Below are 14,194 nucleotides of genomic sequence, written 5' to 3'. Positions count from 1 at the left end.
AACCAACCAACCAAAAAAAAAAAAAACCAAACAACACCTTTGTGAATTGATTCCAAGAAGTTTAGTATGAGCATGAAAATTTCATCTTGAAAAACTGAGGCTGTTACCGAGTGATCATTCTTCACCTAAGGTAGGTGCTCTTTCTTTTCTTAGAGACTCAGAAAGCAAATTACTTCCACAAGGAGGACAAACACTTGAACCAAAAAAATGGAGTGTATGAGCCTGTGAGATAGTCCATTGCAAGCTAGGAACGGTTTTATAAAACATGAAAATATTTTCTTCCAGGGGAACGTAAATCTTGCCTGAGGCATGTATCTTCAAAAATATAAAAAATAATGCAAATGGTTTGTGACTTTGCAAGCCTAAATGTAAAGGGCATGACAAAGTCCCTACCACTTGTGTGCCAGTATCCTAATGTGTGTTGTGGTTTTCCTTACCGTGTCCTCCTGCTGTGACAAACAGTGCCCCGTCCTTCACTAAATGTGGCACTTAGCTGAGCAAGCCTGCCTCAAACTTAGCCAACATAAATAACATCTGATCAAAACCTACCAGGAGGTGAACCCAAAATGGGCATGAGTAATTCAACACAAATCTGCTTCTTAATCCAAGTGCACACTAGAGGAACATTTAATGGTATTCTTCCAACTCAAGGCTTGCACAGTAATGTACATACTAATAATGTGAGTGAACTGACAGGAGTTTAGTGTCATTTAAACAGAAAATACCAGACTGTGTCACTGCCAAACCGACAAGCGCCAGGACACCGGGGATACTCTTTCCACTGTCTCAGGTACTCACTCACCTCTCCCGCTCCTGTTCCAAGAGGTTGGTAAAGTCATCACTCTTGTTCATGTAATCTGTATGCTTATGTTTCTCATTTTCTAGCTCATAAACCGTGCGGCGATGGCACTTTTCTGCCAACAGGAGCTGTTCCAGCATGCGCCGATACGTCTCTTTCTGCTTTTCTTCAAGTCTGTCCAGCTGGATTGTAGGAAAGGAGAATGGACTGTTTTAAAGGTCTCTGCTTACTTCATCTGATTTATTAACCAACAATGTTGTGTTTGGTAAATGTGAGTCCCATAATTTTATGTCTTGGGCTTTACATAAAACAGTGACTAGAAATAAGAGTAACTGTCCTGTAAAAGTAATGATTTCTTTGGATGGCATGTTTGCAATAAATGTTTGCATGATTCTCAGATATACAAAGAAGAGAACTTTGCATAGTTTTAGGGTAACAAATAATACTGTTGCAGTGAACAATTTCTCCTGTGGTGAGGTGCTGGGCACACTTTCCTCATTTCACATGGGAAAAACTGTAGCAAACGCGGGGGCAGGATACATGCCCTCAGACCCTGGGAGCCTCAGTTCATGCACCTATATGGGGACTAAACATGTGGAGCGTAAAGTGTAAGCTTGAGGCTGAAATTTGGGCTGTACATCTTCAACACACCTGTGGGACTGCTGAGATAAGAATGAGATTCAGCATAGATTCAGTTTTACATTTCCAGATACATTTCATTGCAAGCCTTATGGTTTTCCCCTCAGCCAGTTTTTTGACAGAAATGTCTCTTTCTTTATTAGCAACACTTTGCCGTTTTTTGTCTTGCTGTTGTTTGTTTTGTTTTAAATATTAATTTAATCTGCCAATTATTATTCAAACAAACACCAAGGCCGGGGAGGTGTGCCTAAAATGTTGCCGGGGCACACCAAAACTACCATAGCCGTTCATGTTGCCCATTTCACTGTTCCATGAGAGTAGACAACAAAGTCCACCCTCTTCCCCACCAAAGCAGCCCACAGTCCTGGCACTTCTCTGCTTGCCTGCCCCTGGTACAGCAGCTGGCAGAGCTGTTCTGCCCAGCCCCAGCCCCTGCTTGGTGGGAATTGCATCTTTCTCAGCCCTGGCTGCATCAGGGAGTTGCTGTTTCACAGGCTGCTTCAGCAAACTGAGGGAAATAAAGAGCACGAGGACCATAGTGATTCGCTCCCCAGAACTTGGCCATGACAGTCAAAGCAAAACATTGCATTTTTAAACCAGCTGGGTTGGATTCAGCCTTTGGGAGTAGATCTTTGGCACTTATGAAATTTTGTCATCATCCTATTTTAGCTCCAACATAACTCCTGCAGACCTGCATGTGACTAAAGTTTTACACTGAGGTACCCATCAAATGATCAACTTCTTCAGGCTAAAGCCCTGCTAAGCTCTTGTAAGCTTGCTAAACAGTATTTCATGCATGCTCCCACATGCTAATGATTGCTTTCTTTATCTACCATCATCCCAAAAATTCCAGAAAACACTTCAATGATAATACAGAGCATAAAAATATCTGATAGTAAGCACAATTCTTAGCAAAAAAAAAAATAATGTTCTAATAGGAGGAACTATGAAGATCTGGACAGGTACTACAGTGTATTATATTGCACATTGTAGAATGCTCTTTCTCCATGCCCTGGACTGTTCTGAAACTATAAACCTGAGCAGTGGCTGCTTATTTTGGCGTTCACGCTGTCCTCAGACATTCCCAGGTCTATTCTACATTCATTTATTGCTTAAATTTTAAAGCAAGGAATTAAGTTTTACAAGTCTCCTTTAGGGGCTGAACTGACTTTGCAGTCCTAGAGCTTAAGTGACATAAAATGATTATGGATTTATGATCCTCTAAATATGCCCAAAGTTAATCTCTGAAGGTCTTCTTTTCCTAACTACCCACATGATACCACTCTACCATGCCAAGAAAATCAAAGATTGCTTACCAGTGCTGTGGGCAGTAGAGGTTGGAGCCTATAATCAAAAGGAATTTTAAAAAACAGAAAAGTAACACCCAAGGACTTTTTCCTCACTTAACAGCACCAACCCTAAGGAGCATACAAGCTGTTTATTGTTTGTGTTCAAACCCAGTGATTTTGTGACTTTGCTTACAATTTATTCTGTTGTTGAGTGAACAAGAGTGTTAAATTCTTCTTCCATTTCTTATCATTTGTACAAAGGCTGTATCATCTGCCTGTGTGCTTTGCACACATGCAAAGTACGTGGAGTCTCACTTCTGCTTAGGATTCTCCCTGCACAGATGTAATGATGTAAATCAAGAAGTTATTACCTCTGAAATTGGTTTCTCATAGACATCTTCCCCTATAGACTTTTCGTGGGCAAGGATGGCATCCCTGTGTAGCACTCGGAGCACGTTCTCTGGAGCGGCAGACCCATAATGAGCTTCTAAAACTTCAGGTTTGGTTTTCTCTGTCTTCAGCATGTGGATCACATCTTCCCTTGCCTGTAACATTGCAATTCAGTACCATAAGCCAACCTATTAACCCATAGGGAAAACAGGGAAAATGAGGGCATTTCCCATGTAGAGATTGCATACACAAAAGTAAAATAAATTAAAAGAATGCTGGGCTTTCAACGCAAATATAAAAACTTTGGGAGATATCAGAGTAAACATGATCTGTGCAATCCAAATGTCATCCTTGTAGGCATTAATTAATGTATTCCTGCCTGTCATTACATTTGAATGCTATGAATTTTTATCTGGGTTGCAACTATAGCCAGGGAACATCATTACTCTTCATATCCTTCATCTTATGCACTGCCCATGCGGTTCCCTGACTGGGGTAAGGAGAAGAGTAGATCAAGAAGCACAAATGGGCTGAATTAATATTTCTCAGACAGTCTTGAATCAAGTATTTCCTCATCATTCCCTACCTGACTTTGTGACAATGTTCCCTTCAATTAACTCTTAAAGTTTTCTAACTTTTGTTTGCTGAAACAAAACCCTATATGTGCTGCATATCCCAGCCAACTGGTGTGACTGGTGGCAGGCCCGAAGCAGGAGGGCTGTGGACGCTGGAGCTGGGGATGCACCCAGGAGCAGCGCTGCACCTGTGGCACAGGGGAACACAGGGCCCAGGTCCTGCTGCCCACCCTGCGTGGGAGCCCCCAGCGCCAGGCAGCACTAGCAGGCACCTGGGCATGATGAGACTGTTCTGCAAGGTCACCTGGCTGTGCATAAGGGGCATTTTAGGGCTATTCTGCCCACAAACACTTAATCCTGAGCACTGTTTCTGATGATACTTGCCAACATCTGTTAAACCGTCTGTAAAATGGGGACAGGGAACTTTGCTTGTCCTTCAAGGAAGGTTTATAAGGCCGTGCTCCAGGGGAGGGCTGTAAAAGGTACAATTTTTGGTGGGCACAAGGGAGCTCATACATTTCCCTGGAGAGCATCTCTCCCACAAGCCCAAAGGGATGGTAGGCAGAAGGGTACGGGCACCAACTTTTTTCTCGCCTGCCCTTCTGATGCTCAACCCATGTGGGCTTGGGAAGCAAATTAAGGGTGAAGAAAAGGTTCAGATATTTTAGGAAAAATCTCTTACAAATCCTGCCACTATGTAAGCAGTGACTGTTTAGGATTTATGAACTGACCAACACTTCATGCTCTTCCACAGTGTTCATAATGGCACTCCGTAATATCCCTGTAACAAATCTTAAGTCTTTACCCAGTACCACAGTGGCATTACAGCTCTACAAAACTACCTGCTTTTTAAATAAGCAAGGAAATAATTTCAGGAAATGGCAAAGATCCTTTTCTTTTCTTTAATATATATGTAGAGTGACATAAAAATAAAACAAAAACCCAAACAACAATGAACAAAACAATCAAACAAACAAACACAAAAACCCCCAAACCAAACCAAACCAAACCAAACCAAACCAAACCAAACCAAACCAGACTACTTTCAAGCAAATATTGTGCCACTCATCCGAGACCTAGCCCACTTATATACACTTAGCTGTAGGGGCTTACTCTGTACAACATTGTGCAATCTTAAGTAAAAGCTTTCTGCATGTCTGCAAGATACAAAATACAGACTGTAATAGGATCAATGTTTTTTCAGCACAAGCGTGGGAAAGGTGCATCACTCATAGACATCAAAACTACAAGTGAACCGTGTGGATTAGTCCCAAAAGTGCCAAGAGAACCTGTACACCTCAGTATATCATGTCCTGGGAATACCCCACCCTCCATGCAGGAACAAATGTTATTTTAGGAAAGTTTTAGACATGTTTGAGAATATATCATTTTATATATCCCTGTAGAAGTTAACAGTTATCTTAGTGTCTTCATGACTATGAGGCTAATGCTTCTATAACTGAAGAAAAAGCCCTTAAAAAGTCTAATAGAACAACACAGGAATTTGGGAGTATTTATAAATATAATTTTAAGATGTATTGTCTTAGGCCCTTTTAGGAAGTGACAGTTTTGGGCCCATATCTGTGTCTTGCCTCAACGAAAGAGTTTGGTGTCCCACTGTGCACCTTGCAGGAGGTGCCACATGCCGGAGGCACACACAGCACCGTGCAAAGGGAGCACCAAAAATGGCAGGATGAGGGGTCAGCCACCTTCCACCCTATGCACCAAGTGCCACAACCAGGCATGCTGCAACTTCGATTTGTTTTGGTCCTCAGCACAGAAATCTTCAGGCCCCACATACCCCATTCCTCAGGGATGGGCACACATTGGACCCTAGGCTATTTGGGAGGGGGAAGAGGATGAATTTGTTCTCTCCTGTTGAAGCAGTTGGGCCCATTGATATGGCCAGGCAGAACAGAGACAGCTCAGGCTTGGTGATTTAATGCTATGATTTGGGAGAACAAGGAGCCAGACTCCAGTCTCTGCAACAGGTATTCAATACAGTAACAACTGATGGAGACACCCAGTCCTATTGTGTCTTGCTGTGCATACTTTCTTTCCAGCTTCGTTAGTGTTTAATCATTGGTGATTAATATTGGAGAAACTTTAGCAGGAGGAAATGAGAGTCCCTGAAACAGCTTATAACTTGCCAGCTAAGAACGATTTCTGGAAGCTGAAGGTTTGAGTCCTTCAAGAGCCAGAGGGAGCTGAGCCAGAGGAGTGGGTGATGCTGAATGGATGAACCAGTACCCCAGGCAGGAAAAGAGAAGGTGTCCAGGCTCAATTCAGAGCTTTGAAAGAAACAGTTATTCATGTCTTTGTCTTTAAAAGGAAGCAGTGACATGCTTATCTCCAAGGGACAGAGCAGGGCTGTCAGCCCTGAAAACCCCTCACTGTAGCCCACAGGGAGGGTACCAGGCTGGGTGGCACCATCCCCAGGGTGCAGGCATCCCCCTCACTTGCATCCCCCTTCTTGGGCACCCCATGCTCTGCAGGCGCTCAGGATCTGGATCACATTAGCATGGCAAGATGCCTTCTGCCTTTTCTGGGCTTGGCCACTGCTCCTATTGTTATCTTTTCAAGGGTATCAGCTAATTCACCAAGTACTCTGTTTCCATGGATTTATGATAACAGTTTGTGAAAAGCAAACTAACAAACAGACACTCAGGTTGCTAGGAAGCATTGGACCAAAAAATGGGCCTCATGCTAATAATAAACTGGAAAGAAATTTGCTTTTTCATTTGGTCAGCAGCAACCTCCAGCATAGTGTAGCTAGTCTAGGTCAGAGAGCGGCCCAGGAGACATCCTAACCTCCCATCAGCCCCGAGAATTTCAAATCCAGTCAGTCTCTCTGAAACTCCTTAGGATAAATGTCGAGGGAAGGGGCTGAAACAACAGGCCTGTATGACTTGTGATTTCATGTTTCCTCCAGATGACTAATTTTCCACTGAAACAACTAGAAGAGAACTCACATGGAGATATTTTCTTTCAACGTATAATGAACAACTATTAAACTGCAGGATACAGACCATTTTCAGATAACAAGTCAGAATAATACTGTGGGGGAACACTTGGGCTACTTCAACACATGTGCCTGGAAAAAGGTACAAGAGGCTTAAAGTGGGGGGTCCTTGCTAAGAATAGGGAACCATACTAGCAAGCTGTTTCTGCTGATGGATATCTACAGTAAGGGCCTCCCTTTTCTCAAATCACAATGCTGTTTAGTGTAAATCATAAGCTAGGAGACAAACACAAGAAAAGAGATTTCAAATTGGAAGTGAATTTATACATAAATCCCAGAGGAAAGTTGTTGGCTGTTTTGGTAGAAGAAATGTGGTGCTTGGCACAGAAAAGCCATCTCTCAAGTCTTTTTGTTTTGTTGGTGCTCTGAGAGAGAATATTCAGTCATAAGAAGACCACATTGCAACAGCTTGTAACACAATGAAACTTATTTGCGTAAGTCCAGAAGACTGCGATTAGTCAGAGAAGCTCTTTAAAGTCAAGATACAGAATTCAGAAAACACATACATTTTCTTGTTTTTTTTTCTTTACTTAAATTGTCTTACAGAAAATAACAAGCTAACTTTCAGTCTGTATTGTTCATATTGTGGCTTCTTGAAAACAAACAGAATTTTCTGTTAATAAAGTCCCCCCAAGTACCTGATTCTGAAAAGTAGAAGCAATGAGGACAGATTAATGAAAAGGTCAGTTTTACCTCTAAGAAATATTTTCATGGCAAGAAACACAGAAGGCTCAATATGTTGAGTGCTGTTTTTCTACACTCATTTTCTCCAGGAGCAAAGCCTTCTTAGAGACTTCCTGCCCATCAGACTCACAGAACTGTAGAACCATAGAACAGCCCAGCTTGGAAGGGATCTCAAAAGGTCCAACCTTTCATGAGAAAGGAAGTCCAGATGAGATCATCTAGCACCCTGTCCTTGAAAACTTCCAGTGATGAGATGCTACCACATCCATGGGGAGGTTGTTCCAGTGATTATTTGTTGCCACTGTAAAAAAATTTATTTCTTATGTTAAGATGAAACCTCTCCTGGTACAATTTGTATCTGTTGCCCCTTATCTTCTCTGTATGGCTCCTTGTGAAGAGAGAGCCTCCCTCTTCTCTGTAGCTGCCCTTTAAGTACTGGAATACTGGGATGAGGTCTGCATAAGCCTTCTCCAGGGAGAAAAGACCTAATTCCTTCAGTCTTTCTTCATAGGGCAAGTTCTCCAGCCCTTTGATAATTGTTGTGGCCTTCCTTTGGACCTTCCCCAGCCTGTCTGTGTCTTTGCTGATTTGTGGGGACCAGAACTGGACACAGTACTCAGTTAACTCCTTCAGCTGTCCCTCCTGATAGAAGAACTACAAAGTTGAACAGTATCTAAGTCTTGTTTTTTGCTTACTGGAAATGCCAAAATCTAAAGGCTGATGACCTCATCCATGGAAGGGCTGAAGTGCTGTGGACCACTGCTGTCCTGCACAGCTTTGCCTGCTGTCCTTTCCTTCCTCTCTACTACCCAACCATTAGTGCCTTTACTTAAAATGTGGGGTCTGCATTTCTACCTGGGAAATAGGAATTCCTCAAGACAATGCTTCCACCCCCTCAGCTGCCCAGCTGGAAGGCTGACGTGAGGCCACTGTTTGCAGGGCTACCCTAAAATACTAATTTTTTGGCAGAATAAAATAGAAGGGTTTTCTTTTTCTCACTGGCTTGAGCAGAGGTCCGACTTCCAAACCTCGCTTTACTACGTGCCTAGTAAAATATTTAAATGATATAGGAAGGATGTAAAGAGGTCCCTGCATAAAATTGAAACCATTTAGGAAACAATAGCATGACTCTGCTGCTTGTAAAAGGGGACTGGCAGCCTAGCAACCAAATTCTTGGTCAATGGAAAGACTGTTACACAAGCCCAGCGTTCGGACGTGCTTCCTCCTCGTGCCCTGCCCTGCCAATTTACTACAGCCCTCTCTCCCCATTCCCACAGTCTTTGGCCTCTCCCATGAGACTGCTAACAAAACTCATCACCCACTAAACAAGGAATTTTTGCTACAGCCCATTTGTCACCTGGGAAATGGGACTGAGCTAATCGAACTTGTTTCATGTAAGGCATCTAGTAAATGAGAAAAAAAAATTTTGGTTGTATTCAAGATGGGCTGAATGGAGTCAAAGTAATCACTGTCAGCTGAGACTAAAATCCAACTCAAGATCCTTTGCCTGTACATCTCCTAAAGTCTTCTCCTGGATTTTGTTTGTAAGTAGTCTTCCTGCAAATTCACAGCGTGCATCTCTCAAAATCAGTTACCAGTAACTATTTCCTTCGTAGCTCCATGTTTGGATCTAAAATACATCTAAATACTTGAGAGCAATCTAAATATTTCAATAGCATGATGGCAACCATCTCAATTAATTGAAAGAAATTTTGAAAATTCAGAACCGGGAGTAGTATTTATAGGGAATACACTTATGTGATATTTGGAAGATCTGATATTTCCAGCTTTTAACTATTTATTTTCTAGTTATCATGACACTTTCTTATGCGTGCACAAGTGAAAGCACTAAGTAACAGAGGTTTAGTGTTGATGAAGTCATATTTTTCTTCCCAGTGATTAATGACAAGAAATAACTACCAAACCACAGGCAGGAACCTTTACTTCTACTTGTGGCATGCTTACTTGCATTGCACACAGTTCAGGTTATTTATAGTGCAACAGCTGCTCTGTACTGTATCAGAAACTAGATAAGGTCACAGGTTCTCCATGTAATGTTGTGGTCTTACCAGTGGCTGATTTCCTAAATTCCAGTAGACTTTACAAATGTTTCACCTAGAGCTAAAAAACAGCATAGTCAAGGCATCTTTCTAAGGGAGATCAGGAGAGTGTTGTCACACTGCTTTCTGCACTATCCACAACAAGCTTGCACCATGTCACTCCCAGGGCAGGAATATCATTATTTCCAAAAATTCCCATTAGAGACCTCAGAAAGTGAATACTGTGCATTCACTTAATTTAATGAAGAAAATGTTTTCAGGCAGGTATACTCAAAAACCTGTATCTGCACAACTTTCTTAACACTAATCCACTAATCCCTGTTTAAACTCAGTAACTTCCCTTCTTACCTCAGGAGGAAATTCAAATAATTAAAAGGAAAATGCACTTTCTTAATTTTGTGTCATGATACTATGAATGTGAACAGAGAAAGTAATAAAAATTATCCCCATCTACTGGAATAACAGTTCTTCTAAAGGCTGGCTTCCACAAACTATCCCTACACACTGCTACAAGGACTGGATAGCAATTTATCTTCCAGGTCAGATGTACATAGTGTACAAAACATGCTGGGAAATCAGATGTTCTAATGCATCTCACATTGTGCAAAGCTCCTTTTTGCTAAAAATGCAAAAAGTATTTTCCTCTCCTATACCAGATATCTGAAGTAGCCTTATTTATATCACTCACTGATTCTAGCCATGCAAAATGCTGGCTAATGACAGGTACACATAGTTTTTCTTGTAAGGAAGACTCTATGTACAGCAAAATTATTTTCTTGCCTTTCATTTAGCTTAATTCCCTAACACTTGAAACTGTAGAGTTCACTAACGTGAATGTCATTTAACATTTCTGGACTTGGGTCTATGTACATGATTTACTCTGGATGTAAAGAGGTGACTTCAGAGATGAAAAGTGACCACTGGTGTTTTTTGTACAAAACTTTAGTGAAAGATATCTGGAAACGCAAGTGATCCCTCATGAATCTGGGGATATGAAACAGAATTGCCTTGTCTTCACACCGTGCAGAACTTTCTGGCCTTGTATGAAGCTTTTGGAGCTATACAGTGTATTTCTTTTTGTTGTGTGTTATCTTACAGTGATAGTACAGAAAGTCCTTCTAAAAATCAATACTGGAGGAGGCGCACATGATAGATCAGCTCATCCACCACACAAACCCTCTGAAGTGGCTCCAGAAGAATTACATCAGAGATTAATTTGGCTTCTTATGTTTAAAAAAAGTCCACACTAAAGATTGCAGAGCTGAGGAGAAGCAGCACTGAGCAATGTATTATTTCTTACAGCAAGCTTTGAAACAGATCAAATGAGTACTAGAAGACATCTGTCTGTTATTTCCTGCCCACACAGCTTTGTTCTGCTTTATTGCCAGAGAGCTCCATGGATGATGTCACTTTTTTGTGAAGAAAACAGGCCACCAGAGTTTTCACTGACATAATTAATTATCTGCAGTCTGGGCCACAGCCAGAAAATTCCCATGGCAAGGCCCCGAAAAGTATTAACTCCACACTACTTGATGTTTTCAAAATTATTAGTGTCTGGGATACCCTGTCTTGTCTTTTCACACTGCAAGAGTGCTTTGCTCAATATTATCATACTGTGGGGCAGTTGCTGCAGCATATAGAATTACAGTGTCATGATTCAGTCAGCACAGAGCAGCCAATGCAAGGGGTCACTGTCAGTTCCGTGCACGAATCTGCATGTTGGGATATGCTCTGCATGCTTCAGCAATGCATCCCAATGGCTAAAGCTGGTGTTTTGGGTTTGCCATATCCAGTCACGTAGTTTACATCCCAGCCAACGTTAATGACACAATAACATTTTGCACATGATCTGGAGCCTGGCAGCAATCAGAGACCACTAATTGATTCAACTAGCCAGTAGGGAGAGGAAGGAACACCTATTAAAACACCTTTTTGGACACCTGAGCAGGAAGAATCATGAACAACAGTACACGAATAATTGTGTTTGCAGTTAAGGGCTGGTTTGTGGCTACATGATGCAGTGTGCATCCTAGCAAATGAGGTCATGGACAAAGCAGCTTTAGGTCTTTCCTCTGAGCAGTGCTAGTCACCACAATGCTTGCAAAGACAGAGGAGATTTCCTTGGTTCAGGTACTCCAGATATGAAAACCCAAATGAGTAAGTCCCTCTTCTGGTTTATGCATGCTAAGAAAATTATCTGCAGCTTTCCATGTCCCAGGTGAATGGCCAGTCTCAAGCTACTATAGTAATGTAGGAAGTCATTAAAATTGCAGTACATTTCCCACACATTTAGGTGTTCCTATACTGCTGGAGTCGTGTAGTAAGTTGCTGTGTTCCTTTTGAAACCACAACTTATTTTATGATCAGTTAGCACCTCTTTAGGAAGAAAAAAACGTGAGTAATGAAAGGGTAATAACAGAAAAATAATTCATTTTCATCTTTCTTGTGTTGTCATCTGCCTTTAATCTTACGTTAAACAGTCTGGACCAAGACTCAAGAGATCCATGTTCTGTTCATGGACCTCTTTCTCATGCTTCACGCACACAATTAACATCACTGTGCTCCAGTTTCCATTCCATAAAGGAAACAATACTCTCCAGGAAGGTGGTGAGATTTAATTCATAAGTATATATTAGATCTATGTACTAACATTATGAATACTAAAAAAATATGTTACTCTGACATTAATATAGCTGTTCTCCTATTCATTTTCCCCCATTAACTATATTATTTTATTTCTTCCATGTTTATGTACTTCTATAATCGAATTTGTTGAAATCCATTGGAAGCTAAAAAGTATTTTCATTAGAAATGTAACTCAGGTTTTCAAAACTGCTCTTCAAAAATACTTCATTGCCTGTATAAGGAACTGAAGCACTTGAAATTAAGTGTTCTGACCTGAACTTCAGGGAGGCACTTGAAGCTGCTGCTGTAAGTAGCCCCTCTCCAAGAGGAACAAACCTGCCTAGGTATTTTTTTCTACAGTGACCTATCTGTTTTCTGTCAGGGATGAGCATGTGTAGAGTGGGATGGACAGAGACAAACTGGTGCCATTGTGGCTGTAGCAATCAGGAAGATGAAGCTCAGAGGAAATTATTATGATCTGCCTTCTCTGAGGAGATGCCAGCATAACTCAGAGCAGGATACCAACAGACCTGAGCGTGTATACATGCGTAACAAACCGTATACACAACTTTAACTTGTCCAAGCACTTTGTTGAATCCAACAAGCTGTTTTTCAGCACACTGTGCTACATGGATGTGCATTCGAGTTTCTGACGACTGATGAATGGGCAAGAACAGTAGGACTGTACGACAGCAAGCACTCACCAGCATAGCCAATTGTTTGAACAAAGGAGTTGTCAGAGGAAACGAGAGAGGTGGCACAAACTCTTAGAGTAAAGTAACTTAGAGAGGGTGTGCAATGAAAGGCACAGAGCAAGAGCTCCTGGACATGCCCATGGTGCCCTCACAGCCTCCTTCTGTCTCCAAAATCTCCCTGATCCACCCCAATGTCTGTCCTTTCCCTCGCCTTCCCCAAACCCCACTTGGACATTCTCTCCCCTCTGCATCCTCTCATTGCATTCCCAGGAATGATTCTGAAGCCCTTCAAAATGCCATTTTGCCTGAACTGCTGAGACTGCCTGAGCCAGAACTGAGGAAATGGGTTTTCATTATGGAGCTGACCATACCAATACTTCTTTTTCTGATTTGTTTAAACTTGAAGGTGACAAATGCCTGGAAATTATCATGAAACTGTATTTGGGTTAGTCAGTTCCACTCATTTTGCTCACATGGAAGAATTGATACTGATTTTTTGGTGAAGATAAACAATAATCTCCAGGATAACAAAGGCTCCACTTGCAAATTCCAAACCATTCCTGTTCTAGGAAAAGACTTTCCTTCGTAGTGGCTCAGCAGTGCATCACTTTGGGTGCTGCATGTGCACAGCCCTCAGAAGTAAGTCACTGGGCTCTTTTTATTTTAGACATCATGCAAAATTCTACACTGACGCCAGCAATTTTGTAAAGATGTGGCAAGACACAGGATGCTCAGCGAGGCCAGCAGTTTTCTAGGTGAAAATGTTACATTTCTCTCATTTTAGTCAACCAATAGGTGGAGCCTTTAACCCTAGAAACAGGACACTTTCTCAAATAGCCATGTTCTCACAATTATTATATAAAGACTTATATTTACTTTTGTTAAAGCTCATTTTAGATGGAAAATAATCCATTTTTCTCTCAAGAGCTTATCTGATCCTCAGCTGGAGAACAAGAGACACAAATCTAATGAATACACAACTGGGACAGCAAAGTTAATAAAAACAGACTCAGCTACAACTGCAATGTTAAATTAACAACTGGTGACTCAGAGTACTGGACAGCCTTATGACACATAAGACATATGCTCATTGCAAGCTTTCCCAAGAATCCCAGATATTTTAAAGCCAGAGAGTCTCTGCATCTAGCACTTATTGCAAAAGGATTGGCCATGTCCTCTCCCACGGAGTGAGCCTTTTCTCAAGAAAATGAGAAAAGATACAAGCTTTCTCATTACTGTTGCACTGAGTATACAATTTCTATTAAGTACATGAAAGAAAAAAAGGAGTCAAATGACATCAGTTAATTAAAATTATTTTTAAAAGATTACAAAGGAGGATCAGCTAAAGACACTGATCCCAGTGGGAACAAGACCAAAACTTAAAAGGTGATCGAGGACAGCATTTACTGTTTTGTT

The 14,194-nt window shown here is 41.4% G+C and overlaps 1 protein-coding gene across 11 annotated transcripts in view; it reads right to left on the bottom strand.

The window, feature by feature from the left end:
- The window catches only part of FILIP1 (filamin A interacting protein 1), a 108,648-nt gene that overhangs the window by 42,645 nt on the left and 51,809 nt on the right, over window positions 1-14,194 (bottom strand). For 9 of the 11 annotated variants that reach the window (XR_014183688.1, XM_082048756.1, XM_082048760.1 and 6 more), the window contains exons 3-4: window positions 3,099-3,272; window positions 803-981 (exon numbers count right to left, since the gene is read on the bottom strand). The exons of 1 other annotated variant lie outside the window; for it this stretch is intronic. Coding sequence is in view for 9 of the 10 variants with exons in the window: in XM_082048756.1 (XP_081904882.1) it covers window positions 803-981; window positions 3,099-3,272 (353 nt within the window). In the remaining variant the exon portion in view is untranslated. Of the gene's footprint in view, window positions 1-802; window positions 982-3,098; window positions 3,306-14,194 lie in introns of all 11 variants that reach the window. One more of the 11 variants, XM_082048757.1, reaches the window with a different exon arrangement.

Source organism: Streptopelia decaocto (assembly GCF_964273445.1).
Source record: "Streptopelia decaocto genome assembly, chromosome: 3".
Lineage (NCBI taxonomy): Eukaryota > Metazoa > Chordata > Aves > Columbiformes > Columbidae > Streptopelia > Streptopelia decaocto.
This window is presented reverse-complemented; position numbering and strand designations above follow the sequence as displayed.